Below are 26,972 nucleotides of genomic sequence, written 5' to 3'. Positions count from 1 at the left end.
GCCATCCCACACCCATTGCCTACGGGCCGGCAAGCCACTCCTCCCCGTTCCTAATGGCTGCGGACAAACAAGCCACTTCCCCCCCCCGCTCCTATTAGCAATACGAGGACAGGCCACGCTCCATCACATTTCTATTGGCTGCGGAGACCAGGCCACGCCCCTTCCCTCCCCTTTGCCTGTGCCCGACAGGCCACACCTCCCCTTCCTCTTCGCTGCGGCCTATAGGCCACGCCCCCCGTTCCTATTGGCTGTGGGCGGGAGGCCGCGCCCCCTCCCCGTCTCTGGGCTGTTGGCGGGCGGCCCCTCCCTCGCCCCGTGGCTGCGTGTGCGCGGGCTCCGTCCCGGGGCGCTGACAGGGCGGCGCTGCTCGCTGGGGGCGGCCGAGCTTCGGGGGGGGGCTCTTCTTTCCTCTCAGTCCTTTTGGGGGACCCCAGCGGTGTGCCGGCCTGCAGAGCATCCTCTGGCTGGTGCTGCTGCTCTGTCCCTGCGTGAGCAAAAGCAGCGTGGCCTGCAGGGCGAGGGAGGGGATTCTGCCCTCTGTCCCTCTCTTGCGAGACCTCATCTGCAGTCCTGTGTCCAGGTCTGGAATCCTCAACGTAAGAAGGAGATGGAACTGTTGGAACGGGTCCAGAGGAGGTTACAAAGAGGGTTGGAGGGCTGGAGCGCCTACCATCCCAGGACAGGTGAGAGAGTTGGGGTGGTTCGGCCTGGAGAAGAGAAGGCTCTGAGGAGGCCTTATAGCGACCTTCCAGCACCTGAAGGGGCTACAGGAAAGCTGGAGAGGGGCTGTTCATAAAGGCTTGTGGGGATAGGACGAGGGGGAATGGGTGTAAACTGGAAAGGGGCAGATTTAGACTGGACATAAGGAGGAATTTCTTCATGCTGAGAGTGGTGAGGCCCTGGCACAGGTTGCCCAGAGAAGCTGTGTCTGCCCCATCCCTGGAGGTGTTCCAGGCCAGGTTGGATGGGCCTTGGGCAGCCTGGTCTGGTGGGAGGTGTCCCTGCCCACGGCAGGGGGATTGGAACTGGATAGGTTTAAGGTCCCTTCCAACCCAAACTCTTCTCTGATGTCCTCCTTGAGCCTGGCTGGCTGCTCCCCCCCAGGGCCGAACCTGCTGGCCCTGCCACGCGGGAGGCTCTCGTGACAGGGAAAGCAGCACTGTGATTTTGGGATGGAGCCACTGCTCCTTGTGAAGCAGAACAGTCTGTGACGCTGCCAGGCCGGCAGGTCCACATGGTGGGGGGCTGCTGGGGCCCATGATGATCTTTAAGGTCCCTTCCAACCCAAACTATTCTATGGTTCTCTGAGTAGATTCTTTGCAGGTGGCTGAGTGTCACGCACAGAAGGAGACAGAGTAGGACCCAGAACTGCACTTAAACATTTAGTTTATTACTTATAATGTTACAATTCTAAGTCAAACGTATAAGCTTAAGTCTAGACCAACATTAGAATTCTATAAGGGTTTGTGAGGGACTATATCCATGATGTTATATTGATGTCAGTGGGGGTCTCAGACTAGCTGAGAGGGAGCTCCAATTGTGACTCGCTCCTCTCATTCTCTTGTAACCCTTCTTGGGGTTCCTTCTCTTGGAATGAGAATACCTGGGGTATCAGTGGGCCCAGCTTTTCTTTACCTTTGGCCAGTGGCACCAGTGGTAGAGGACACGGTGTGTTGCTTTGCCCCCCTGCTAGTGCCACCTCCACCAATGTGTAGGGATCAGAAAAATTCCAGGGTTGTACATCAACCTACTTCCAACTCAAAACTCATGGTTTCCACATCCATAAGTTATCCAAGTACAACATATTTTTATTCATAAATCTTATTACTCTCTACAACTACCTGAAAAGAGGTTGTGGAGAAGAGGGAGCTGGGCTCTTCTTCCAAGTGACAGAGGACAGGACAAGGGGGAATGGCCTGAAGCTCCGCCAGGGGAGGTTCAGGCTGGATATCAGAAAAAAAAGTTTCACAGGAAGAGTCATCGGGCACTGGAACAGCTGCCCAGGGAGGGGGTCGAGTCACCTTCCCTGAAGGTGTTTAAGGAATGGGTGGATGAAGTGCTTAGGGGCATGGTTTAGTGAGTGTTAAGAATGGTTGGACTCGATGATCCGGTGGGTCCTTTCCAACCTGGTGATTCTATATGATTCTAATACTCCTGTTTTCAGGATCACCTCCAATTCTTCGTTCTGTGGCTGTGGTACAACTCTGCATACTTGCGTTGATATGTGGGAGGGGTGACCAGGGTCCAGTTTGGTCATCCCGATAGGAAGACAAGTAGCAGAGACGTAATGACTAGCTCATTCTCCCCCGGTCACTCCTGCTGCACACGTGGGTGTTGATGTGGCCGCTGATGTGGAGTGGCCACCAGCTCTCCATCTCACTCCCTTCTACCCTGTGACTCGGCAAAGCAATAGCCCTCTTTGGCAGCTTCAAGGGGAGTGATGTGACGCTGAGAACCACCTCGTCACTGTCTTCGGCAGCAGTAAGCTCAGCCGTGGTAGGCTAAAGCTCAGCTTCGGCTTTCTTTCTTTAAGGATGTTGGTCATCTGAGTCGCCAGGCAGCAGACCATGGGGCTCTTGTCTTTCTTTGCTCGTTGCAGGACTGTAGGGACAAAGCAGCAGGGATGAAGTGGCAGCCCTGTGTCCCTTCCAGGCAGGGCACATTGCACCCCATGATTCTCTGGGCCAGGAGGGAACCCGGGGGAGGCTGGGCTGGATGTTGCTGGTCAGGAATACCCACTCCAGAAACACCTCCACCCCAGAGATGCACTGAGAGCAGAGCCCCCATTTGCCCGGGCTGGTAGGGAGCTTGATGCCAGGGTCCTTCCTCCCCCCCACCACCCTCACTCACGCTCCATGATGTTCTCCAACTTCTTGTTATTCACTTGTCGTCCAAGGAATCCTGGGAGAACACAACCTGTCAGGGACCCCCACTGCCCCCCAGCCTGCCCCGCTGCACAGCTCCCTGCGGAGGGCTGACCCCGGGGATGCAGCATCAGGGAGGGGACAGATGAGCCTCCTGCCAGCCCTACTTGCGCAGGCAGGGCTGGGAGGAGGTGAAGTGGCGCCCCTCAAGTCCTGTGCTGGCTCACAAGGACTGTGGGAGAGGAAGGGACCCCGGGGCTCGTGGCTCACCAATGAACCTGACAGCCTCCAGCCGCAGGGGCTCCTGTGGGTTCTGCAGGTAGAGTTGGCTTTGCTGCAGGTACTGCTCGACGTTGCCTTTCTTGGCCAGCTGGAGTGAGGAGAAAGGTGCAGAGTTGGCACAGAGCTGCCCCCAGTCAGACTGTCCACCCGCCCATGTCCTTCCCTCAGGCAGGTCATGGATTTAGTAGTGGACAGGTACGATTGGACCTGATGATCTCAAAGGTCTTTTTCAACCGAGGGATTCTATGATTTTACAACATGCCCAGCTCCTTGCCATGTGGCACTGAGGTTTGGAGGGAGCTGAGAGCTCCTCGGGGAGGTTGTGGTGTCATCCTGGTGGCAAGGTTCCCTTTGGGACCCTGGGGTTGAGGACAGCCTGGAGCAGAGCCTGCTGTGGCAGGGTACGTGCAGCTGTAGGAGCACAGCCCTTGGTCCCCAGTGCTTGGCACAGGGCAGGGCTTGCCCAGGGTGCATCCCAGGGGTGTTGGGGCTGTGCTTACCAGACACTCATTGATCTTGCTCGTCTCTGCGGTCTCGGCCACTTCCACCAGCTCACTCCACTTCAGGAACTGGCCAGCTCTGCTGAGGGCTTGCTGGGAGGCCTGGCGAGAAGCAGAGATGCCACCACCACTGCTGGGGCCACAGGACCCTGTGTCTGCCCTCTTGGCAGGGCTCAGAGCCTGTCCTGGCCCCGACAGGGAGGACGCACCAGCTGAGGACTGATGCTACCACCATGTGTGGCACCGCGGGGGAAGCTAAGGGCAGCCACCCTCTCTAGCTGAGAGCCCATCGTGGCTTCAACGTTTTGGCCTTGGAGGCTCCAAGCCACTGCAGCACCATCGCCCAGTGTCTGGGGCTGCAGGGACCCACGTCAGGCCACGTGTGGTGGGAGCCAGGTGGGAAAGGGAGCCACTTCCCCATCCATCTGGGCAGCGGGAGGAGAAGGGCGGTGCTGGGCAGGGAAGGGGGATCTGCCTGGTCCTAGAGGCTCAGTAGTGACACACATTGGAAGGATCCAGTGCCAGCGTTCCTGCCCAAACAACTGGTTAGGTTGGGAATCGCACCTTGCCCACGCTCTCGTCCTCGTCGTGAGTGTGAAAGAGCAGTGGCAGCAGGCTCTTCCACACCTCTTTTTTCATCTCCCTCCTTCCAGTGACCAAAATGCACTCCATCGCCTTTTCGAAGACTTGAATGGACAGTTTCCTCACAGTGCTCGACTCCTGCGAGAGAAGGGGAGGAGGACCTCAGCCCCAAGTCCATGGTGAGCAAGGGGCTGTCATGGAGATGGACATCCCTTGGGACGCCACTTGGAGACGCTGAGGGCAGCGATGGGAACTGGGGGCAAAGCATGGGGGATGTGATGGGAGGTACGAATGGAGGTGCCCGTTGAGGGGGTGTGGGGCTCTCTCCCAGCCTTACATTGTCAAAGAGCGGCTGGAGCTTCTCAGCCAGCGCCAGAGCTGTGAGGCTGCGCGCCTTCACCTGCAGCATGTGGATCGTGTTGCCCAATACGATCAGGGCCAGGGTTAGGGTACCACTGTCATCCTCCTGCAGCTGCTCCATGACGATCGGCAGCAGGGCGAGGGTTTTCCTTTCCTATGGGAGACACATCGGCTTCTTTTTGTAAAACATCGACTGATCGCAAGGATGAAAACCTTCGCCAGGAACGCTGCCCTCCCCGCTGGCTCCTCAGCAGGCAGCACAGGTTACGAGGGCGAGAAACAGCCGGGACAGCTTCCAGTGCCCAGAAAAGCCTGAGCCACTGCGTTACCCACTGCTCCACCCCAGGCTGCTGTCCTGGCTGTCCCGGCTGCCCGCTACTCACTGTGGAGGGCCTAGCAAGGAGCTTGAGGATGCCCTCGAGCACCAGTCTGCGCATTCCCAGGCAGGGGCTCCTCATATAGATGGGGAAGAAGTCCAGGACACAGTCCAGCTCTTCGTTGAGGCTGGGAGAGCTCATCATCTGAAACACGCACAGCAGGAGCTGGTGAGGTGCGATGCTGGCTCCAACCACCAACTCATGGCAAGGATGTTGGGGCAAGACCAAGCACAGATGGAGGAGGCAGGGACGGTGGAGAGCCCCCGTGTCCCACACCACAGTGCGCTGGTTGCTCGCCTTCTCCACCCTGGTACCAACCAAAGCCCACTTGCTGCCCCAGCTCCCCCCACAGCAGTGGGCATGGGAGAGCCGAGCATCAGAGGGAGCTTGGAGCGGTGCCACCAGGCTCACCTCGACCAGGAAGACCATAGCGACCGTCTCCCAGTTGGAGTCCTCCTCATGAAGGAGCTCTGCCAGCTGGCAGAAGATGGTAGAAAACAGTGTTTTGGGCATCTTCATCATCTCCCTGGCAAGGGGAAGGAGGCACTGTCAGGCCTGAGACAGGCAGGCACATCTCTTGGAGGTTTGCAGCAGGCTGGACATCCCCGGTCTGCAGCCCTTTCTCTGCGCATCGGGGAGGCTCCTGCCATCAGCCTCAAGGGAAGGGGTGGTGTGTGGGGCAGCGGGTCTCTGAGGAGTGAGGAGAAGGGGCTCTCACCTGGCTAGGACACGTACTCCCGTGAGGTTGGTCTGGGTGCTGACCAGGGCATCCCAGCCACCCTTTTTCTCGACGGCCAGCACCTGGCTCTCAAAGCCCATGTGGTGGAGCAGCGTTCGCATGGACCACACAGCAGACCTGCACAAAGAGCAATGTCCAGCTCCCATTGGGTCACCTGGCTCAGCTCTGCCTGGCTGGCAGGCATGGGAGGACAGGGATTGAGCACCTGACTGGAGAGACTGGACCGTGTTGATGCGTGCTCCAGAAGATGTTCACCTCCTGCAGCGTCAGCTCATTGGTGAATGACACTTGGAAAAGTAGTGCCAGGAAAAGCTGGGGGAAAACGGACTCTGCCTTCCACAGGCAGTTGGGCTGCAAGAGGATCTTGCTTATTGTCGTGGCTGCCTGCAGAAGACATCCCGACACTGAGATGTACCCATACTCCTGGGGAGGTTGAGGGTTGAGGAGGGCAGGGAAGGGAAGCCGGGGCCCAGGTAACTGAGAGCAGCCCCGGAGGACAGCGAGGCCTCATCCAGCAACTCACAGCCATGGAGAGGATGCGTGGGTTGTACGTGATAGAGGTCTTGCGCGGCGACTGGTTCAGCAGAATTCTGATTAGCTCCAAGAGCACCATTTCCGCATCATGGGGACTGCTGACTATCACCTTCCACATGGACGTGGCGACACTGCAGGGATCCAGAGCTCTGTCAGTGGGGACACCCTGGAGGGTGGCAGGGCTGAATTCTCTTGGGAGGGTCTGGGGGCCCCTTTCCTAGTTTGAGAGGCGCCCCAAAGGCTGGTGTACCCCATACCAAGTGCACATTGGGGAGCACTCCAGCAGGCTGACTGTTGTCTGGCTGGGGTGTTTGTGCATCAGCGCTAGCAAAACACAGTTCAGGCTGTTGACCGCTGCCTCCTCCATGATGAAATGCAGGTTTTCATGGATGGCCTGCATGATGTTCAGCACCTGAGATACGAGTGGGAACATTAGGCAGGGTGAGGGTGGCTGTTTTCCCAGCTCCTGCTGGGAGCTGCTTCCATTCCTGCTGCGGTATGTACACTTGAGGTGGCCTCAGTGCTGGCCAGGCATGGAGCCAGAGGGGGAACGGGTGGGCTGGAGCATCGGTTGTGCCACCCGTGGGCTACTCACGTGCTCCTGCTGGAAGGCAGGGTCCACCAGAAGGACGTCCACCATGTGGACCACCAGGTCTATGGGGTAGGCTCTTGGGTGTCTCATGTTTTTTATGGCCATGAGCATGATGTCGGTCTGTTGGGAGGGCTGGAGGAACTTCATGAACATCTGCAGGATGAAGGAGAGGAAGGGACGTTTGTCACCTAGAGCCTCACCCAGAGCATCTTGGCTGTGCAGTGAGAGTAGGATGCAGAGCCAGGCTGTGCCAGGGAGGAGACCGACGGTGGGGCTCAAGGTCCTGCAAGGAACAGGAGCTCGCTGGGGACTTTTTCTCAGGAACTGCACAAGCCCCCATCATCCCGATGCATCGCGTGCTGACGCCCCTGGCCAGGACCTGAAGGCACCTCTTACCAAGTTTTTCTCGGCGTAAGCGATCTCTGAAGGTTGCTGGGGCTCCCTCTCTAGCTCACCCTCTTGGAAACGGAGCTGCTCTCTGCCGCGCAGCCAGGGAAACTTGCCTGGGGAGGAGCAAAACGAGATGCTCAGAGAGAGGGGGCAGAGCTGGAGGTGCAGTCTGAGAGCATCGGTCTGAAAAGTCACTGGTGAAGAAAGAGGGCACCCAGGGAGGACCCAGGGCTGTTGTGAGCAGGGGTGAAGGGAAGCGACTTTTCAGAGTGTGGGCAGGCAGGCAGGTTGGATCAGGCTTTCTCTTCCCAAGGAGAGCCCGACGCAGCTTCTCTTACTTAAGTGCTGCAGGATGAAGATGTGCAGATGATGAAGAGCTTCTGCAGCCTCGAGGCATGTCCCTTTGTGCTTGCAAGTGCAGCTTAGGGTGAGATGAGCCAGCAGCTTCCCCAGCAACCTAAAGTGATATTTCTTCGAGCATTTATGTTGGAGATCTGTGGCTTGTAGAAAGCAGGGGCAGACCTAAGGGCAGAGAGGCAGCGTGGGGACAGGGTGAGCTCTGGCACAAGGTAAGAGCAAGCAGGCAGCAGCCCAGAACAAGGCATGGACAGGACAGGGCAAAGCCCCCTGCTCCCAACCTCCTACTGACTGAGTGCCAGCTTCCCCAGGAGCTGCTGGGGCTCAGGAGCACAGGGATGAGGGACTGGGGCTGCGCAGACCGGGAGCTCAGTACCTCCAGCAAAGGGTAGTTGGTCATCAGCTTGGTCAGCTCAACAATCCGCGCCATGGCCCTCTCCTGCACCACTGCCGGCTGGGAAATGGTGTAGGGCAGTAGGAGCTGTGAGGAGAAAAGCTGCTGTTGTGCCAGGGAGGTGGCAGGGCACAGCACGGCATTGCCAGGCGTGCTCTGGATGCAGCACATGCACTTCTTGCCCTCTGCAGCAACCTGCTGCGGCCAGGCAGGTTGTCACGTCCCGCTCCTGCAGCCGCCTCTGCTGCCTTCCACTCACTCCTCCCAAAAAATGTCCCTCTGCCCCCCACCCAAGGCTTTGTGGTGACCACCTCCCTGGGGATCTGCGGTGGGGGCTCTGGGATACGGCCCATGGTGAAGCCAGAGGAGGAAAACCCCAGGGCTGGGCTGCTCTTGCCAGAAAGTCGGGTCCATCTGGGGAGAGAGTGTTGGGCAGGACGGGCAGGGGGCAAGGCTGCAGGGGTGGCCTGGGCTGGGGCAGGAGGAGAAGGGGCTCTGGCAGCAGCCAGGAGGCAGACGGCAGTGGGGGAAGCAGGTGGGGAAGGAGGGATATTCCCTGCTCCCCTCCAAGTGCTGGGGGGGGGCACTGCTCAAGCTGGGGGGCACTGCCCATGGGGCCCCTGTGCCAAGGACAGACCTGAAAGATATCCTGCAGCTCCAGGAGGCCATGTCTGCCAGCAGTGCGTACCAGCTCCTGCAGCATGTTGTCCATCACGGCCAGGGTCTGCAAAGGGTACAGAGTGGTGGGGGCAGCCCCGGAAAGCTGGGGGCAGATGGTCATAGCCCTGTGGTGTCCAGGAAGGGGTCCCGGGGTGGGGAAGTTCCCTGTGGTTCGCCCCTTAGCATACCTGGGAGTAAAGGACAGCCAGCTTGTCGTGGGGGTCCGTGTGTGCAGGCAAGTAGAAGGTGCTGCAGAAGCAGAGGTGGAGGAGGCTGTTCTTCTTCTTCTGCAAAAGCAGCCTTGCTCTGCTGTGGTGGGGACAGAGAGGTGCTCTTCAGACCCAGCAAGGAGGAGGCAGAGCCGGGATTGGAGACCTGGGCTGATCCCCACGCTGTGAGTGACATCTCAAGCCCCCAGGACTCTGACACTGGCCTTTGGTGGGAAAACCCTGTGGCACTCCCTGCCCTGCTGCCTGCCTCCATCTCAGACCCAGGACTAGGGATGCCCCCCAGCTGGGACCAGGTCCACTGGGGCCAGCCGGCACCGGGGAAGGCCAAGCTAGAGGCTGGGGCAGGTACCTCATGGAGATGATGGCCAGCATGGCTTGCTGCTGCACCGTGGTGTCCAGGGGTCTAATAGACGTCTCTTCCAGCAGCGCCTGCGGGGCACAACAGGGTGGGACGGGTCAGGATGGGGCAGTCTCCTTCTGCAGGGCTGGCAGAGCCTTGGTGCCCCCATCCTAACAATCCCTCCCCACCAAGCACCCAGTGGTCCCAAGCCCCGTGGTGGCTTGGGCTGTGCCCATCACAGAGCCACAGATTGGCTGAGGGACCTGCAAACATCATTGTATCCAAGCCCTTTCTCCAGCCAAGCCACCCAGGTGGCTTTAGAACATCTACAAGGATGGAGAATCATAGAATCATAGAATAGTTTGGGTTGGAAGGGACCTCAAAGATCATTCAGTTCCAACCCCCCTGCCATGGAGACCTGGAACAGCACTCATCCACCCACCCTTACCCAGCCAAGCCCTCTTCTGTCCCCGGGTCTGTACCTCTGCCCACTGCCCCTGCCGCAAGCTGGCGGCCCATCCTCTCACCTTGATAGCGTCCACCAACTCCAGCTTGCTGAAGCAAAGCATATCCCGCTCAGCTGTGTCCTTGCTGCAGCTCATGCAGATGGAGGCCAGAAACTTCAGCTTCTGGTCCTTTTCCTGTCAGCCAGGGAGGGCACAGATGGACAGACAGCGTCAGCAGGGAGAGACACTTGAGGGGCACCACTGCCTCGGCACCTTCTGAGCACAGGACAGGGGCAGAAAGACCGGCCTGGGAACACAGGTGCACAAGTGGCCACTGATACCTTTGGTCTTTTCTCGAGGAAGGCTTGGATAATGCTGAGGTTATCCTCCTCCACATTGTCTGCAGCCAAGGGGGAGCTGTGCGGATCTGACCAAGAGAGAGCAGGCAAGGCTGGAGGTCAGGCAGCGGGCAACCCTGAGCTCTCTGCCCAGTTCCTGGGGATCCACCAGCACTGGCTCAAGGCTGGGATACTGGTGTATGGGACAGGGCTGGCTCCCTGCCCGCTGTGGGCAAGGTGGGCAGCTCCTGCCTGCAGCCTCTAGGCACTCACCTGCCTGCAGGCTCTGGGCCACGCACACCTCTCTGGGCTGTGGCTTGGCATTGCGAGGTGAGGCAGGTTGGTTTTTCTTCACTCGCGCCAACCTGGGGTGGACAGGGATTCTCCTGGACGCAGGTTGGTTTGTGTCCACCCATGCCTCCCTAGGGTGGACAGGGGCTCTCCTGGACGCAGGTTGGTTTGTGTCCACCCATGCCTCCCTAGGGTGGACAGGGGCTCTCCTCGAGGCAGGTTGGTTTGTGTCCACCCTCGCCTCTCTAGGGTGGACAGAGGGTCTCTTCAAGGTTGGCTGTTTTTTCTCCTCCCACTCCTCTCTAGGGTGGACAGGGAGTCTCTTCGCCATCCTGTGGGAGAGACAAAAGGACAGAGGGGATCCTATGAGAACCGGGCAGCTCTGCCGGGGACAGTGGGGCAGACAAGGCTCTGCTAAGGGGGGCTCCTCACTCCTACTGCATCCCAACACCGTCCTCCCAGACACTGGGGCCAGGGCCAGGTGATGATGTCACAATCTGCCCCAATGTCTCCCGCCCAAGACCCCTGATCTCCCCCTTCCCAGGACTCCTCCTGCTGCCCCTGAGCTCCGTGGACCCCTCGTTGCCCCAGAAAGACGGGACTGACTCCCTCTTCCTTCTCCTCGCGCTGTGGGACTGGGTCGATCTGTAACAGGGACATCCCCCTTGGTGCAGGGACCCCTCTGTCCCCTTGCTCAGGGGCATGGTGCCACCCTCACCTGTGGCTAGGGTGAGTGGAGACACAGACAAGGCTCTGCTCGCTTCCACACGAGGCCAGGGACAAGGTCCACGGGGCGTCTCTCGCTGGAAAGGCTGAGAATGCACACAGGGATGCGGGACGCACTCCTGCACGCAGCCGCGACAGATCACGACTGAGGGAGTCCCCGGTTGGGTTCCCCAGTTACTGTTGGGTTCCCCAGTAACGGTTGCCATGGTGCTGCCGATTGTCCTGGAACCAAGGGGAGGGAGGATCTGCCCCCTGGGACCCACGGCATGGTTGGGCCCAGTGTGGGGCTGTGGTGGGGTGGCGGTGTCTGAGGTGATGGGGTCGGTTATGAGGTCTGTGGTTGGTGATAGAGTTGGAGATGGGGTCAGAGATGGGGGTTAAGGGAAATGAGGAAATATGATGACTATATCCATGTAGGACTAAGATATTATTGGTAGTTGATTGTGATAAGTATTGTATTAAGAATATAAGAAGAACCGGTGTTGGAAATGAATCTTTATGACGACTACGAGAACACTGCTCGGTTGTCCCATGTGCAGCCCCAGTCCAGCTGAATCAGCAGATTGTGTAAGAAATACCAGACCTAGAACAGAGGGATTGGATTTGATGGTAACGGATGATTGAAAGGTCAACCTGGTTTTGAGTGTAGGCACAGACTAGAGAGAGGCACGAGTTAGTGGAACAGCTCGAGGTTTTTTCTTTGAGGTTTAAAGGAGGATAGATGTGTCTCAAGAAGACAAGTGACTTTTACGACCAGAGGAGGAACGTGACCTGTTGAAGCATCACTTCTGAGGGAGAACCAAAACGAGAGAGCTGAGATGAATCATCAAAGTGGCCTTTTGTGGACTTTTGAGTTAATGAAGAAAAAAGAACCAGGAGCACAAGGAAAAACACCAAGAACTTTGCAAAGAAAATCTCTCTTGTATAATGTTATGTTGAAATATAGAAATATCTGATGATTTGGTGTGGGCCTTTGCCACTCACTGAGGTGACGGCCCACCTCTGAGTTATGGATAAAGCAAGCCTAGAGTTCACCACTGTCTGGTGAAAATCCTTTAACAGTTGATGATCAGATCCGTGATGGGGTCACTGATGGGGCTGGAGATGGGGTCGGTATGGGTCACTGATGGGTGGTTGGCAGGGTCAGTTATGGGGTCAAGGATGGGATGGGTGGTGGGGTTGGTTATAGGGTCAATGATGGGGTGGGTGATGGTCAGTGGTGGGGTTGGTGATGGGGTTAGTGATGGGGTCGTTGAGGTTGGTGGTGTTTGGTGGGGTCAGTGGTGGTCAGTGATGTCATGGAGTCGGCAATGGTGGGTGATGGTCAGTGATGGGGCCTACAGGAAAGCTGGAGAGGGACTATTCATAAAGGCTTGTAGCGATCGGACGAGGGGGAACGGGTATAAACTGGGGAGGGGCAGATTTAGACGAGAGAGAAGGAGGAATTTCTTCACCATGAGGGCGGGGAGGCCCTGGCCCAGGTTGCCCAGGGAAGCTGTGGCTGCCCCATCCCTGGGGGGGTTCCAGGCCAGGTTGGATGGGCCTTGGGCAGCCTGGGCTGGTGGGAGGTGTCCCTGCCCGTGGCAGAGGGTGGGACTGGATGGGCTTTAAGGTCGCTTCCAACCCAAACTATTCTATGACTCTGCTGTGACAGCCGCGCCCCGGGGGGAGCCGGGCGGGGGGGGGGCGGGGCGGGGCGGGGGAGCGGCGGCGGAAGGGGCGGAGACAGCGGCACCGCCGGGCGGTACGGGGGGGCGGCGGAGGGGCTCGGGGTGCGGGCAGAGAGGGGCTCGGGGGGGCTCGGGGTGCGGGCAGAGGGCGGGCGAGGTGGGGCGGTGATGGGCCTGGTGATGGGATCGGTAATGGGAGTAGAGAGGGATTGGAGTGGGTTGGTGGTGGGGTTGGTGGTGGAGTCAGAAAGGGGTTGGTGTGGGTCATTGATGCGGTTGGTGATGGGTTCAGAGAGGGGTTGGTGTGGGTCAGTGATGGGGTTGATGATGGGTTCAGAGAGGGGTTGGTGTGGGTCACTGATGGGGTTGGTGATGGGTTCAGAGAGGGGTTGTGTGGGTCACTGATGGGGTTGGTGATGGGTTCAGAGAGGGGTTGGTGTGGGTCACTGATGGGGTTGGTGATGGGTTCAGAGGGGGGTTGGTGTGGGTCACTGATGGGGTTGGTGATGGGTTCAGAGAGGGGTTGTGTGGGTCACTGATGGGGTTGGTGATGGGTTCAGAGAGGGGTTGGTGTGGGTCACTGATGGGGTTGGTGATGGGTTCAGAGAGGGGTTGGTGTGGGTCAGTGATGGGGTTGATGATGGGTTCAGAGAGGGGTTGGTGTGGGTCACTGATGGGGTTGGTGATGGGTTCAGAGAGGGGTTGGTGTGGGTCATTGATGGGGTTGGTGATGGGTTCAGAGAGGGTTGTGTGGGTCACTGATGGGGTTGGTGATGGGTTCAGAGAGGGGTTGTGTGGGTCACTGATGGGGTTGGTGATGGGTTCAGAGAGGGGTTGGTGTGGGTCACTGATGGGGTTGGTGATGGGTTCAGAGAGGGGTTGGTGTGGGTCAGTGATGGGGTTGATGATGGGTTCAGAGAGGGGTTGGTGTGGGTCACTGATGGGGTTGGTGATGGGTTCAGAGAGGGGTTGGTGTGGGTCATTGATGGGGTTGGTGATGGGTTCAGAGAGGGGTTGTGTGGGTCACTGATGGGGTTGGTGATGGGTTCAGAGAGGGGTTGGTGTGGGTCAGTGATGGGGTCGGTGATGGAGTCATTGGTGGAGTCAGTGTTAATTGATGGGGCTAGTATGGGTCCGTGATGGGGTCAGAGCTGGAATCAGTGATGGTCGTTGATGAGGTCGGTGTTGCGTTGGTGATGGGGTCAGTGATATAATCAGTGGTGGTCATTGATGGGGTTGGTAATGGGGTTAGTATGGGTTGGTGATGGGGTCAGGGCTGGGTCGGCGTTGGAGTCAGCGGTGAGAATGATGATGTTCATTGACAGGGTTGGTGTTAGGTCAGTGATTGGTCAGTGATAGGAAGGAGGCCATGTGTTCTGGAGGTGCAGCCATGGGGTGGGGACAGCGATCAGCTGGGTGATGCCGTGGGAGGTTGCGGACCACATGTGGGTGTGGATGCAGTGATAGGGGGTGGTGTGGGGTGCCCTCAGTGGAGGTGCCGTCTGGTTTGGGTGCAGCAGAGTCACTTGGGGCCCTCGACAGACGTGTCATTCATGCTGGGGAGGCAGAACCGGGTGCTGCGGTTGGTCATGAGCCTGGGTTGCTTCCTGCCCTGCTGCCGCGCAGGCACCGAGGGCGCAGGAGCTGGCAGCCACAGCAGGGTGAGCGTGAGCAGGGGGTGAAGGTGGGCAGGGTGGGCGCAGGCAGGGTGGGCAGTGCTGTGGCTCTGGCAGGGGCTGGAGAGTGGCATGAGGTGGAAGCCGGGCACCAGGCTGGGGAAAGCTTGGCAGGGCGCTCGCAGGTACTCGCAGGCAGGTGGGCAGGGGTTGGGGGGCTTCCCCCTTCACCCAGGCTTCCCCACATACAGATTGGTGCTGGCAGGGTCCCCACGTGGGTTTGCTGGGGAGCAGAAGAGAAAGCATCCCCAGCCTGGGGGTGCTGGTGGGGCCTTGGAGCGCTGCTTGGACTCGGGAGCGGGAGCACAGGCTGGGCTGGCAGTCAGGGGTCTTAGAGCTGGGGAGGTGACTTTGGGCAGTGCCTGGAGCATGCTGGGGTCAGGGCCAGGCCCCCAACCCGCCTGAGGGGGAAGCGGTGCAGTTTGCTCGACTCCAGTTGGTTCCTCCTGCCCGCTGCCTGCGGCTTCTCCTTTGCAAGGGGAACGGCTGCCAGGCTGGGAGAGGGGAACCCGCCTTCCCGAGCCCCCATGGCATCGCTGGGGCCACCTCAGCTCCGTGGCGCTGCAGTCCCCTCTCGCAGGCTGGGGACACGCGTGTGACGAGCTGGACGGCCTCAGGCAGGTGCTGAGGTGGCAGGAGGTGGTGGCAGGGCTGGGGAGGGGGCAAGGCCAGCCCCGTGCATCCTGCCCCTGCCCCTCTGCTGGCTCAGCTGTGCCAGACCTGCCCGGAGGTCTCATGGCACAGGTTCCACGCGCCGCTTCCCCACCACAGTGCTGTCATTTGACCCCTGGACCCGCCACTAACCCTGCAAGCCAATCTTGGGGAGCCATCCTGCGCTGGGGCCAGTGCTGGGCTGGGGGGAATGCACACCGTCTGTCTCATGCCACCTCTAAGCTGTGGCCTGCTTGGTCTCCTCTCAGTGAGAAGAATGGGCTCCGGGTCGGAGGAGCTCAGCCTCGTCCCCCTGCACCGGAGGCCGGAGCTGCTGGAGGCGTGCGCCGAGCTGCTGGGCGAGGAGTGGGGCAAGAGCCGGGCGTCGCGGCTGCACAGGCTCCAGCGCTCCTCAGACGCCTTCCCCACGTGCCTGCTGCTGCTGCGGAGCCGCAGTCCCGCCGAGGCGCCTGCCACGGCCCCGGCTGCCCACGAGGGTCCCTGCCAGCTTGTGGGCCATGTCCGTCTCTCTCGCGTGGCCGGCCGGCCCCGTGACCTCTTCGTGGAGAGCGTGGTGGTGGCCCGTGCGCTGCGTGGCCAGGGCTACGGGCGGCGGCTGATGGAAGCCACCGAGCAGTGGGCGAGGGAGCGGGGCTTCGGCTGCCTGCACCTCACCACCCACGACAAGCAGCATTTCTACGCCCACCTGGGCTTCGTCCTGGGCGAGCCAGTGCAGAATGTGGCCTTCCTCAGCCCCGCCATACCCACCGAGGTGCTGCGGCTCTTCTCCGCCCCTCCAAGCGCTGCCACCGTCACCAAGCCAAGGGTGCCTTCCACCTCTCCACCTCTCCTCCTGCCTCCTGCCGCCCCCCCGCCGCCCCCGCCACCCACTGTGGTCTGGGCGAGGGGGGTCCTGGCCGAGAGCTGCGGGCAGAACCTCCTGGAGACCCCCCACCGCGATGCCAAAGGGCTGCCCATCTTCTGGATGAAGAAGGACATCTGAGGGGACGGTGCCCCAAGCCGGTGATTAAAAGCAGCGCTTGAGCGCTGCCTGAATGCCTGCCGTTCTTCCGGGCTGGCACCAGCCTTCCTGGTTTGCCCTGGCGCTGGGGTGGGTGCTGGCTCTGCTCCGGCGAGGTTCTTGGACCACCAGCCTGGCAGGGAGCCAAGCCTACCCCATACTGGGGTTGGCACTGGTCCACAAGCAGTGCCCAACGCCACCAGTGTTTCCTCCGTGCCGGGGACTCGCTGTGGGGCAGCTGGGGCTGATGGCACATCAGATCCACCAGTGTGGCTGCTGCTCTCCCTGCTGAGCAGCCTGGGGAAACTGAGGCACACGGTGGCTGGAGGGGCAGCGCGGGGAGCAGCGCAGGGCAGAGTGGGTTGTGCTGTGACGGGGGCAGCTGGCCAGGCCCCTCCCCAGGGCCAGCAAGGGCTGGGAGCACAGCAGTGGGAGCGGGAAGGTCAGGGAGAGTGGGGATTAGCGCTGTCCTTGCTGTGTCATGTGGCCCCTCTAATCCCCTGGTGGCAGCGGGCAGGGGCATCGGGTGCCCTCTGGCTCTGCTGGGGGGGACAGCGCTGCCCCTCTGGCTCCACCACGTCTCCTGGTGGGTTCAGCCTGGGTACCCAGCCTGGCACGGCCCCACTATGGAATTGGGAAGAGAGGGTCATGGTGTGCCTGTGCCAGGCAGGGAAAGGAGCCAGCAGGGAAGCAGGCACCAGGGTTGGTGGCTTGTGGTGCCACACCAGAGCCGTGCCATGGCTGCGGTAGCACAGGCAGGGGCTCTGGGCACCAGGACGCAGCAGGCAGGGGTGTCTGAAAGCCCCAGGTTTGCTCAGTCCCATGAGATTTTGGGGTGGGTGGCACATGTCTGTGGGGCAGCTCAGCTCCCGTGGACGATGCAACCCACCACGTGCCAGGGCGGCAGTGCCAGCACGGCCAGGGTGCCCGCTGCCTGCCCCCCACCACTCTCCTTTCCCTGCAGGGTGCCGGCCTCGCAGGCAGCTGGGGACACAGCATGGTGCCAGCGCTGGCGCTGTGGCTGTGCCTGGCGCTGGGCACGGCCAGCAGGCAGAGCGCGGCACCGGAGCCCCTGGCAGGCGGGCAGCCCTTCGCTGTGGTGTGGAACATCCCCTCTGGCCGCTGCCAGCGCCGCTTCGGTGTGGGGCTGCCGCTCGGCGACTATGGCATCGTGGAGAACCGGGATGGCCACTTCACCGGCCAGAACATCACCATCTTCTACAAGAACAAGTTTGGGCTGTACCCCTACCTGTCGCGGCAGGGCATCCCCCACAATGGGGGCATTCCCCAGCGGGTCCCCCTCGGCGCCCACCTCGCCAGGGCGGCCAAGGACATCCACCACCTCCTGCGCCCTGCTTTCTACGGTCTGGCTGTCGTGGACTGGGAGGAGTGGAAGCCTCTCTGGACCCAAAACTGGGGGTCCAAGCGCATCTATCGGGCGGCCTCAGAGCAGTGGGTGCAGGACCGACACGGGCTCCTGCCAGCACGGTGGCAGCGCCGGCTGGCTCAGCGGGAGTTTGAGCAGGCGGCGCAGGCTCTGATGGAGGAGACGCTTCTGTTGGGTCAAACTGTGCACCCAGAGGGGCTCTGGGGCTTCTATGGCTTTCCTGACTGCCTCAACCGCAACTGGGCCAAGTATGCCAACTACACTGGGCAGTGCCAGCCGGCAGAGGTGCAGCGCAACAACCAGCTGGGCTGGCTCTGGGCCGCCTCGGCTGCCCTCTACCCCAGCATCTACCTTCCGCCAGCGCTGCCGCCCACCCTGCGCCGCCGCTATGTGCACCACCGCCTGCGCGAGGCTCTGCGCGTGGCCACCTTCGGGGCCAGTGGGCTCCTGCCCGTGGTCGCCTACTCCCGCCTCTCCTTCCGCCGCTCACCCCGATTCCTGGAGCTGGTAAGGATCACGGGGTTGGGGGTCCTGCTCAGCACTGGGATGTGTTCTGTGCCCCCCATCCAGGACCGGGGAAGGGATTGCACCCCTGGACTCAGCACTGGGGAGGCTGTACCTCGAATCCTGGGTTCAGTTTTGGGGCCCTCACCCAAAGGACATTGAGGAGCTGGAGTACATCCAGAGAAGGGGAACGGAGCTGGGGAAGGGGCTGGAGAACAAGGGTTGTGAGGAGCAGCTGAGGGCACTGGGGTTGTTTAGCCTGGAGAAAAGAAGGCTGAGGGGGAACCTCATCACTGTCTACAACTCTGAAAGGAGTTTGTAGTGAGGTGGATGTTGGTCTCTTCTCCCAAGTGACAACAATAGGCCAAGAGGAAATGGCCTCAAGTTACACCAGGGCAGGTTTGGATTGGACATCAGGAAAAATTTCACCAAAAAGGTTCTCAGGCCCTGGCACAGCTGCTCGGGGAGGTGGTGGAGTCCCCATCCCTGGAGGGATTTAAAGGACAGGCAGACAAGGTGCACAGTTCATTAGTGGACGATCTCAAAGGTCTTTCCCAACCAAACAATTCTCTGATCCCAGTCCTATCTCTTTCCCTGGCAGGCTGATCTGGTGGACACCATCGGGGAGAGCGCAGCGCTGGGTGCAGCCGGACTCGTGCTCTGGGGAGACCTGTCGTACTCCCGCTCAGCTGTGAGTACGGCTCCTCGCTGCACTGGGCAGCAAGAGGGGACATGAGGGACAGCCGCAGCCCGTGTGGCCACCATGGAGGGGTGGCTGGAGACACCCCAGCGCTAGGGTGGGTTCTCACTGGTTCTTCTCCCCCAGGAAAGCTGTGCCAGCCTGCGCCACTACCTCGTGTCCACCCTGGGTCCCTACGTGGCCAACGTGACGGCGGCAGCTCAGCAGTGCAGTGACAGGCAGTGCCATGGGCACGGGCGCTGCGTGCGCCGGCAGCCGCACGACCTGGGCAGCCTCCTGCACCTTGGCTCTGGCACCGCCTCGCTGGGCTTTTTCCGCTGCCACTGTTACCGTGGCTGGTCCGGCGAGGGCTGTGCCCGGCGAGTCCAGCCCAGCCCTGCCACCTCCTGCCTGGCACCTGTTCACAGCGTCTACAGGCACAATGACCTCCCGCCGCCCAACACCTGCCTGCCACGGGCTGCGTGGGGCTGGTGACCACGGTCATGGACCACTGCAGTCCCCCACCTTGGCAGGGCTACAATCTCATTAACTTAAATAAATCCTGGCACAGTTAGCATGGTCCTTGTGGGCAAAGTTGGGGCAACACCTTCATGCTCCCAGGCTGGGCACAATTGCCATTGCTGCCAAGGGGTGGCAGAAACTCCAGTTTGGCTCTGGCTGGGCCCACCTGTGCCTCAGTTTCCCCATGCAAGCTCTGCCCTGTTGTCACTGCAATCCCACAGTGAGCTGGCAGCCCCTTTGCCCTGGGAAGGGGACGCGGGACACTGCCACAGGCTGCTCTCCCATTGCCATGCTGGCACCATGCTGCCAGCAGCCTTGACTGCGCCACCAGGCCCCCCTCCCCATGGCTATTTTTATCCCCCCCCCAACGGTGTTTCTCACTGTCCTATTTTAAGCGGCGCAGTTGGTGCACCAGGAACCCAGTGCCCAGCTCCCGGGGGCCCTGCTCTGCCTTGCTGCCCGCTCACGCTGCCCGGGCACAGGGAGCCATGCCCAGGGAGGCTGGAGAAGGTAGGCTGGGGAGTGGGCTGGGGGCTAGTGGGGGCTCTGGCATCCCGAGGAGGGAAAGCAACAGGTTGGCACGGGGTTGGGATGGAAGCAGTGGCCAAATGCTGCCCTCTGCCATGGGGGCTGTGGGCAGAGATGCCTGCCTGGGGAAGAAGGAGATCCTGGCAGGCTGCAGGCACAGGGCAGCAGGGTTTGGGGAGGGGGCAGGCAGCTGGCACAGCCCCTGCCCCACTAGCTGGTGGGGGGGTGGATGCAGGGGTGATGGGGTTACCTGTGGGGCAGCCCCCAGGCAAAGGCAGGGCCCTGGGGAGGGTCTGGGGAACCCTGGGCACCAGCCGAGGCCCCCCCAACCCCACCGGCAGCACACACAGCCCCAACAGCATCCGTGCGGCGCCACTGACCTCAGGAGGGATTGGGAGTGGGCACAGTGCCACCCTGCCCTGCTCTGCCACAGGCATGGTGCCCAGGCCCTGCCTGCTACTCAAAAACATGCAAACACCCTGAAAAAAATCCTTTCCCTCTACCCCAGCATGGGCACAGTTGCTTTCCAACACAGCATTTGTAGCCATGCCTGCTTCCCAAAAGCCCCCTCACTCACACGGGGGATGTTCCCACCTGGGACACCATGGCACATCGTGCACCCCACACCTCTCTCCGTGCATCCCCAAGCACCACAACAGCACGGTGTCCACGAGACAAGCCAAGCCATGCCACAGGCTGGAGCTGGCACTGCCCTGCCTGCCCAGCTGGCCCAGGGGAGCCCCAGCCAGCCCCGTAGTGCCCGGGCTACCCAGGCCAGGGGGATGGCACGTTCCTAACTCCAAGCCAGGGCCAGATTCCAGCCCCACTAACAAGGCTCTGGGATCGTGGCCACCAGGTGCCTGCTAACAGCTCTGATGACAGCGCTGGGGCTGGGGTGGCAAAGCCAGCGCTCATCCGCCCGCCGCCGCTGCAGGGCTGTGCCAAGGGGACACCGGCACTGGCTGCCTGCCCAGCACAGCACTGGGCTGGCGTCAAAGCTGGGGTCACCTCCAGGAGGGGTTCTGGTCCCTGCAGGGGTGCCCAGGGTAGGCAGGGGCTGCAGGCAGGATCCATGGTCACCCTCTGCCTCTGCTGCCAGCAGACAGCATGGGAAGGGCTGAGAGTGCTGCGCCAGCAGAGCCTGGGGACCCCGACGGCAGCGAGACTGGAGCCATCAGCCTGCGCCCCGTGGAGTCCATCAGCGACTTGCACTGGGCATCCGGCGGGCACAAGGGCATCGAGGGTGAGAGCGGGCTTGGGGGGAGCTACACCAGCTGTGGCTGTGGCGGCAGCTGAGCTCTGACCTCTTCTCTCCCCTGCCCACAGGCAACGGCCCAGCTCCCTCCAGCAGCCTGCGCCGGCCCCCGCCTCGCCCCGTGACCCCCAGCCCTGTGCTGCTCCTGCCCACCCTGCGCCCCGTGCCTGCTGCTGGCCCCTGCCCCTGCCCCTGCCTCGGCCCCGGCCACCTCGTGCTCCTGGCCCTGCTGGGGTTCCTGGCGTTGGTGAGCCTGGTCCTGGCCACGCTGGCCATCTACCTGAGTGGTACGTGGCACCAGACAGTGTTCGGGGGGCTTGGGGGGCTGTGGGAGGGCCATGCCGCCCGTCCCCAGCGTGTCCCTATCCTCTCCCCGCAGTCCTGCAGAGCCAGTCAGTGCGGGCACTGGCCCAGTGGCTGGAGAGCCAGGAGGACGCCGTGCGCCAGCTGCGGGCAGCAAGCAGGCAGCTCTGGGCTCGCTTCAACACCAGCACCGAGCCCAACGGGCACCGCTGAGCTGCTCCTGGCCCCGCCACAGGCACTGGGCCACCACGGGAAGGGGCACCGAAGAGCAGGAGGGGTGAGTGGGCAGCCCTACCACCCCCCAATCCTGCTCAGACCTGGCAGCATTGCCCTACGGGGTGCAGGGGGTTATGGGTGGGGCAACCTTGGCCCACACCCCAGGCAGTGAAAGAAAGGGATAAGGCTGCACGGGCTGCAGTGACAGCGACCTGCTCCAGCGACATCCCTTCCCTCTTCACAACAAGGCAGAAGGCTCCCTCCAATTAGCCTTTTAATTACCTCCTGTAATCAAAGTCTTAGAAAACCACCACCATAGATACATTCCCGCGGTGGCAAGTACTCATGGCTGGTGCAGCCCCATGCCTGCACAGGCAGCATCCCAGAGGCAGCACCAGGACTCGCCTGCTGTGCCACCCCTCCTGTAATTAATTTCCCACAAGAGGACTATTTCATATAAAGCATTTGGCTGGAAAAGAGCTCAGAGTGGGCAGCTGGCAGGGCTGGGTAGCGCCTGCCACCCTACACCACTCCACCACCACCGGGCTGGCTGCGGAGGCAGGCGCTATGCCCAGCGTGGCAGGGGGATCTGCGGGAGCTCTCCTGCTGTGGGCACAGACAATAGGGCCAGCTGCCCCGCAGCCCTGCATGGCTCTGCCCTCTTATCCAGCCCTCAGGCTGTGCCACGCCACCCTGGTGCCCCCACAAGACTGGGGAAGGGGGACACAAGCCCTGTCTCTGAAAGGGGCTGCAGCAACCCTGTGAGACCCCCTCCCGCCGTGCCACATCGGGCCCCTGCCGCAGAGCAGGCACACAGAAGCACACCACCACCTCCCCCTGCTCTTCTTTCATCTCTTGGATATTTTTTCGGTTAAAAAAATAAAAGAGGGGGCAGCCCCCGGTGGGGCAGCTCCAGGCATTAAATACTCTGCTGTACATGAATAAAAGCCCAAGGGCTGGGGGCTCCTGCCCCTCACAGTGCTGGGTCTGCAGTCCAGGTGGGCTGGGGGCTCTGCACCCCTCTGCCCGTCACAGCACGTCTGCCCGCTTGTCCCGCACCCTGCTCCGGGCTTTTGTGCGGGCTTTGAAGGCAGCCGAGTTGTAGAGGTGCTGGGAGGAGAGAGAAAGAAAGTGGGTTTGGGGGTGAGGAGAGATGGATTTGCAGGCAGGTGCTCAGCCAGAGCCCACGGTGGCACAGGAGGAGAGTACAGGCACAAATCTGTGTGGGGGCACACACCTTCTCAAAGCGGGAGACCTTGTTGGCTTTCAGAGTAGCCGCATCCAGCACCAAGGGGGGGCCGAGGCCGAAAATCTCCCGTAGCAGCTCGTTGTTCTGTGGAAGCAGGAGTAGGTCAGCACCCACCGGCACCGGCCCAGCACCTTCTGGTATAGCCACCCGACCCCTACCTGGAGGTGGTGGCGGATGCCAGAGCCCAGCACCTCTTTAAAGGCTTGGTAAGTCCGCTGTCGTGCCCAGCTGTCCAGGTACATGCACTCCAAGCCAAATCGGATGGTCTCCTCCTGGTACTCCCCGCTCTGAGAGGGGCAGCAGCAATAACGTGGGCACCAGCCCTGTGCACACCCCAGCTCTCAGCAGAGAAAGGGGAATTGCCAAGCAGCTTGACAGGGAAGGGCACTGCCAGCCTCCAGTACCTCAATAAAGCGCAAGATATCCCGGAAGATGGAGCGCTGCTTCCGTCGGTCCATCTTGGCTCGGTACTTGTTGCTCTCGGTAGCCAGGACCTTGAGCTGGGCACACAGGAACTCTGTATCTTGGTGGCACAAGTCCTCCTGCCAAAAAGATGAGGATTTTGGAGATGTGGCTCAAGTCACTGCCCACTGCTGCCATCACCAGGACAAGGTCCTATCCCTGCACTCCCTGATCAAAAGCCACTCCCCAGCTTTCCTTTTCCTTCCAGTACTGGAAGCTGCTCTAAGGTCTCCCCAGAGCCTTCTCTTCTCCAGGCTGAACAACCCCAAATCTCTCAGTCTGTTCTCATAGCAGAGGTGCTCCAGGCCTCCGATCATCTTTGTGACCTTCACTAGCCTCACTCCAACATCACTCCTGTGCTGAGGACTCCAGAACTGAACACAGGGCTCCAGATGAGGTCTCACAAGACCAGAGTAGGGATCACCAGGGCCAGCCCCTCTGCCTGGGCACCTGCTGGTGACGCCACCTGGTGCATCCCAATGCCGTGAGTGCTCACTCAGCCGGGGCACAGGCAGGGTCCCAGTGTCAGGAGCTCCCTGCTGCCCGCCCACCCGCTGCCTCCTGCTGCTACAGCACCCCGTCGTACCTCCACATCCTGGGCCAGCTCGAAGACAAGGGCGATGGTTTCCCCGGCCAGGATGCGCAGTGCGACGCTGCTGCTAGACAGCAGCGGGGGCAGCTTCAGCCAGCGACTGGGGCAGGAAGGCAGGAGAGGAGTCAGGGGGGCTGGGCACCACCCCAGGGGCTCCCCCCTCTGCAGCTGGCCACCCCACACCAATCCCCATGCACCCCACACCCCACTCACTTGTCCAAGATGCTCTTGATGTGGGAAGGAGGGCAGATGGTGAGGAGCAGGGACCACGACTGCAGCGCACTGCAGTGCAGAGGGCTGTGTTGGGTGGGTGCCGAGCCCTCCTCACCTGTATTGGGGGGGCTGAAGATGCCCTCCAAGCAGGACAGGCACGAGACCAGGTCCTGGACAGGGGAAATGCACTCATGAAGCCACAACTGCCAGGATGATGCCAATGCAAAGCTGTGTGCTGGGGACCAAATGAGACCCACCCTGCCCAGGGGCACCAGGAGCCTCCTTTAGCAGGAGGGACTCCTCCACCCAGCACACCCCACCTCTGTGAGGTGGGGTTTCCCCACCCAGCTCAGCTGCATGCTGCCCAGGGAAGGGCCCTGGGCTGTCACTGATGCCCCCATACCCGTTCCCCAGCTCAGCTTCAAGCTGCCCTGGCACAGTGGCCAAAGGTGGGTAGCACAGCAGCCCCCAAGGTGTCCCCTAGCAGGGGTACAGACCACACCTGGGCGCAGTTACCTCGAGCTCAGCAGCAGCAATGTAGCAACACATGCCCAGGGCCGTGGCACACTGGTAAGAGATGTGGGGAAATGGCAGTCAGAGAAGGCAGCAATGGGCCAGATCCAGTGCCCAGCCAAGGGAACTCAGGATAAGTATGCCTCTGCTTCACCCTACTGTTCCCCATAGCACCCAATCCTGGGCTCTCCCCACCACGAAGGTGCTCCACGTGCCCAGGAGGAAAAGGAATGGGCCTTACGCTCTGCCGGGCGCTGGAGCTGGCTGTGCTGTCCATCAGGATGTTGATGAGCAGGGGCTTCAGGCTGCAAAACACCTCTTCCCCCTCCGGGCCGGAGCCCATCTGGAGGCAAAGAAGGGTGAGGACAGTGCCCGCCAGCGCCTGTTCCTCCCCTTTACCTGTGGGCAGCACGAGAGACCTCTCTCAGACACTGATCACGGGCCCCGCCACACCCAGCCCTGCCACCCGCCTGCACCCAGACCTTTCTTGAGGCACTTCTCCAGGGAGTCGGTGAGCATGAGGCGGCGCTCCAGCAGGAACTCAGAGAGGGTTTTTGAGGAGAAGGCCAGGCGCAGGCTTTGCAGTGCCGCCTGCCGTGTCTTGGCGCTGTAAGAGATTGCAGGAGGTCATTGAGTGGGGTGACCTGGGATGAGGCACGTCCCTGCCTACAGCTGGCAGCGTGGCAGGGACGGACAGTGGGCCAGGAGTGCTCATGGCAGGTGACAGTCACTCCTCACCTCTTGTCCAGGAGGTTGTCCATGTATTCCTTCAGCCTGTCTTCTGTCTCCTCCTCCTCCTGGCCTTGCTCACTGGCTGCCTCGCTCCCTGCTGGGGTGGCACCCACGTCATGGAGACCCACAGATGGGGGTCGTGGCAGCAGCACTGCCACCCATGGGGGGTCACAAGGGGAGCACCCCCAGGCTCACCTGCAGCCTCCTCAGTGGGGCTGGTCCCCTCACTGGCGCTGCTGCAGCGGCTCAGCACCTCGCTGTTGGGCTCCTCCTCGCTGGCAGGTGAGCTTGCCCGTGCACTGCCTGGGCCACCTGTGAGAGCAGAGGAAAGGTGACAGCATCCTGTCAGCCTGGACCCAGTGGCACCGGGGAGAGGTGGCGTGGGGGCTGCCCAGGTGGAGGCCATGGGTCTGTGGGGGCCCTGGCGGTCATGGAAGTGTGGAGGCTTTGGGAACCACTGGGGCTGTGGGGCCAGGGGATTGTGGGGCCAGGGGGTGTGGAGGTCAAGGGGCTGTGGGGGTCAGGGAGCTGTGGAAGCCAGGGGGCTGTGGGGCCAGGGGGTGTAGCGGTCAGGGGGCTGTGAAGGTCAGAGGGCTGTTGGGATCAGGAGGTGAGGAGGTGAGGGGGCTGTGGGGGTCAGGGGGCTGTGGGGATCAGGAGGTGAGGAGGTGAGGGGGCTGTGGTGTGAGGGGGCTGTGGGGGTCAGGTGAGGAGGTGAGGGGGCTGTGGGGGTCAGGGGGCTGTGGGGATCAGGGGGTGTGGGTGTCAGGGGGCTGTGAGGCCAGGGAGGCTGTGGGGGTCAGGGGGCTGTGGGGATCAGGAGGTGAGGAGGTGAAGGGGCTGTGGGGTCAGGGGGCTGTGGGGTCAGGGGGCTGTGGGGATCAGGCGGTGAGGAGGTGAAGGGGCTGTGGGGTCAGGGGGCTGTGGGGGTCAGGGGGCTGTGGGGTCAGGGGGCTGTGGGGATCAGGAGGTGAGGAGGTGAAGGGGCTGTGGGCTCAGGGGGCTGTGGGGTCAGGGGGCTGTGGGGATCAGGGGCCTGTGAGGCCAGGAGGGCTGTGAGGGATCCACGTGCCCCGCTGTCGGGAAGGGAGAAGGAGAGGAAGGCAAGGCTGCCCGGCCCGGCCCGGCCCGGCCCCCTGGTCGCCCACCCTCCCCGGGGTCCGCCGCCTTCCCGCCCTGCACCGCGCGCGGCCCCCACTCACGGCGCGCGGCTCGGCGGGAACGCGGCATGGCCAGCGCGCGCGGGCCCTCGCCCCGCCCACTGCCCTGGCTGCCCCCGCCTCTCGCACGGAGCCACGCCCACAGCCCATCTTTGACCACGCCCCTCGCCCGGTCTGTCCTCGCCCACAGCTCCGCCCACAAAGCCCGCCCCATGGGAGCGCCGGGCTTCGTCTGCGCATGCGCCACTGTAGCTCAGGGTCCGTGTACCCTGTCTGGTCCGTTGGTCAGCGTTGCGCGTGTCCGTTGATCAGCCGCTGCCGTTTCAGGGTTCTCAGACAGGTTCCTGACCCACGGCTACAGGACCTTAGGTTACCTCTCAAGGGAGAGCAGGAGGAGGAGGACAGCCCGACCCCACAAGGGTGGAGGTCACCTTGGACTCAGGAGATAAGGGCAGCACCCACCCCTCCAATGCTCATGTTAGCTGCCCCCACTGATAAGTGCCGGTATCAGACTGGCTCCGGGAACACATGGATGAGGAAAGAAGGTTGACACTGCCGTAAGATCTTAGTGGTTTGCAAAATGGGGTATGTGTAAGTAAGCACTGGTCATAGAATCATAGAATTGCTTGGTTAGAAA

The 26,972-nt window shown here is 61.5% G+C and overlaps 4 protein-coding genes across 10 annotated transcripts; 3 read left to right on the top strand and 1 right to left on the bottom strand.

The window, feature by feature from the left end:
• Nucleotides 1-287: 287 nt before the first annotated feature.
• Nucleotides 288-19,189, top strand: HYAL3 (hyaluronidase 3). 3 transcript variants are annotated; one of them, XM_054076597.1, is made up of 4 exons: nucleotides 288-683; nucleotides 16,985-17,914; nucleotides 18,513-18,602; nucleotides 18,738-19,189. In XM_054076597.1, exons 2-4 carry the CDS (start codon nucleotides 17,018-17,020, stop codon nucleotides 19,083-19,085), a joined length of 1,335 nt encoding a protein of 444 aa, XP_053932572.1. In that variant the 5' UTR covers nucleotides 288-683; nucleotides 16,985-17,017; the 3' UTR covers nucleotides 19,086-19,189. The 3 variants fall into 3 exon arrangements, with proteins under 3 accessions (XP_053932572.1, XP_053932570.1, XP_053932571.1); XM_054076595.1 differs by lacking the exon at nucleotides 288-683 and adding an exon at nucleotides 4,300-4,407; XM_054076596.1 differs by lacking the exon at nucleotides 288-683 and adding an exon at nucleotides 15,901-16,022.
• On the top strand, nucleotides 13,726-17,015 carry NAA80 (N-alpha-acetyltransferase 80, NatH catalytic subunit). 2 transcript variants are annotated; one of them, XM_054076598.1, is made up of 3 exons: nucleotides 13,765-13,850; nucleotides 14,215-14,333; nucleotides 15,269-17,015. In XM_054076598.1, exons 1-3 carry the CDS (start codon nucleotides 13,846-13,848, stop codon nucleotides 16,000-16,002), a joined length of 858 nt encoding a protein of 285 aa, XP_053932573.1. In that variant the 5' UTR covers nucleotides 13,765-13,845; the 3' UTR covers nucleotides 16,003-17,015. The 2 variants fall into 2 exon arrangements, with proteins under 2 accessions (XP_053932574.1, XP_053932573.1); XM_054076599.1 differs by lacking the exon at nucleotides 14,215-14,333 and having other exon boundaries at nucleotides 13,726-13,850.
• Nucleotides 19,190-19,492: 303 nt separating the features above from the next.
• Nucleotides 19,493-21,553, top strand: LSMEM2 (leucine rich single-pass membrane protein 2). Of its 2 annotated transcripts, none has more exons than XM_054076602.1 (4): nucleotides 19,493-19,622; nucleotides 20,743-20,883; nucleotides 20,967-21,182; nucleotides 21,275-21,553. In XM_054076602.1, the coding sequence occupies exons 1-4, from the start codon at nucleotides 19,601-19,603 to the stop codon at nucleotides 21,409-21,411; spliced, it is 516 nt and encodes a 171-aa protein (XP_053932577.1). In that variant the 5' UTR covers nucleotides 19,493-19,600; the 3' UTR covers nucleotides 21,412-21,553. The 2 variants fall into 2 exon arrangements, with proteins under 2 accessions (XP_053932577.1, XP_053932575.1); XM_054076600.1 differs by having other exon boundaries at nucleotides 19,531-19,622; nucleotides 20,740-20,883.
• Nucleotides 21,554-21,689: 136 nt separating this feature from the next.
• IFRD2 (interferon related developmental regulator 2) lies at nucleotides 21,690-26,564 on the bottom strand. Of its 3 annotated transcripts, none has more exons than XM_054076593.1 (12): nucleotides 26,378-26,564; nucleotides 25,371-25,487; nucleotides 25,182-25,269; nucleotides 24,926-25,050; nucleotides 24,685-24,842; nucleotides 24,447-24,497; nucleotides 23,931-24,100; nucleotides 23,712-23,817; nucleotides 23,068-23,205; nucleotides 22,822-22,950; nucleotides 22,652-22,747; nucleotides 21,705-22,524 (listed from the first exon to the last, which is right to left on the bottom strand). In XM_054076593.1, the coding sequence occupies exons 1-12, from the start codon at nucleotides 26,547-26,549 to the stop codon at nucleotides 22,444-22,446; spliced, it is 1,431 nt and encodes a 476-aa protein (XP_053932568.1). In that variant the 5' UTR covers nucleotides 26,550-26,564; the 3' UTR covers nucleotides 21,705-22,443. The 3 variants fall into 3 exon arrangements, with proteins under 3 accessions (XP_053932569.1, XP_053932568.1, XP_053932567.1); XM_054076592.1 differs by having other exon boundaries at nucleotides 21,707-22,524; nucleotides 25,182-25,272; XM_054076594.1 differs by lacking the exon at nucleotides 23,712-23,817 and having other exon boundaries at nucleotides 21,690-22,524; nucleotides 25,182-25,272.
• Nucleotides 26,565-26,972: the final 408 nt, after the last annotated feature.

The sequence above is a fragment of the Cuculus canorus genome, chromosome 11 (genome assembly GCF_017976375.1).
Source record: "Cuculus canorus isolate bCucCan1 chromosome 11, bCucCan1.pri, whole genome shotgun sequence".
Lineage (NCBI taxonomy): Eukaryota > Metazoa > Chordata > Aves > Cuculiformes > Cuculidae > Cuculus > Cuculus canorus.
This window is presented reverse-complemented; position numbering and strand designations above follow the sequence as displayed.

Bases quoted from the DNA above. Each gene is read 5' to 3' on its own strand.
- IFRD2 (XM_054076592.1), bottom strand. From the start codon at position 26,549: ATGGGGCGGGCTTTGTGGGCGGAGCTGTGGGCGAGGACAGACCGGGCG. The intron at 23,818-23,930 runs GTGAGTGGGGTG...TTCCTGCCCCAG, and splicing joins ATCAAGAGCATCTTGGACAA to TCGCTGGCTGAAGCTGCCCC. The intron at 22,748-22,821 runs GTAGGGGTCGGG...CTGCTTCCACAG, and splicing joins GCATCCGCCACCACCTCCAG to AACAACGAGCTGCTACGGGA.
- LSMEM2 (XM_054076600.1), top strand. From the start codon at position 19,601: ATGCCCAGGGAGGCTGGAGAAG. The intron at 20,884-20,966 runs GTGAGAGCGGGC...CCCTGCCCACAG, and splicing joins CGGGCACAAGGGCATCGAGG to GCAACGGCCCAGCTCCCTCC. The intron at 21,183-21,274 runs GTACGTGGCACC...CTCTCCCCGCAG, and splicing joins GCTGGCCATCTACCTGAGTG to TCCTGCAGAGCCAGTCAGTG.
- HYAL3 (XM_054076595.1), top strand. The intron at 17,915-18,512 runs GTAAGGATCACG...TTTCCCTGGCAG, and splicing joins CACCCCGATTCCTGGAGCTG to GCTGATCTGGTGGACACCAT. The intron at 18,603-18,737 runs GTGAGTACGGCT...CTTCTCCCCCAG, and splicing joins TGTCGTACTCCCGCTCAGCT to GAAAGCTGTGCCAGCCTGCG.
- NAA80 (XM_054076598.1), top strand. The intron at 14,334-15,268 runs GTGAGCGTGAGC...GTCTCCTCTCAG, and splicing joins GAGCTGGCAGCCACAGCAGG to TGAGAAGAATGGGCTCCGGG.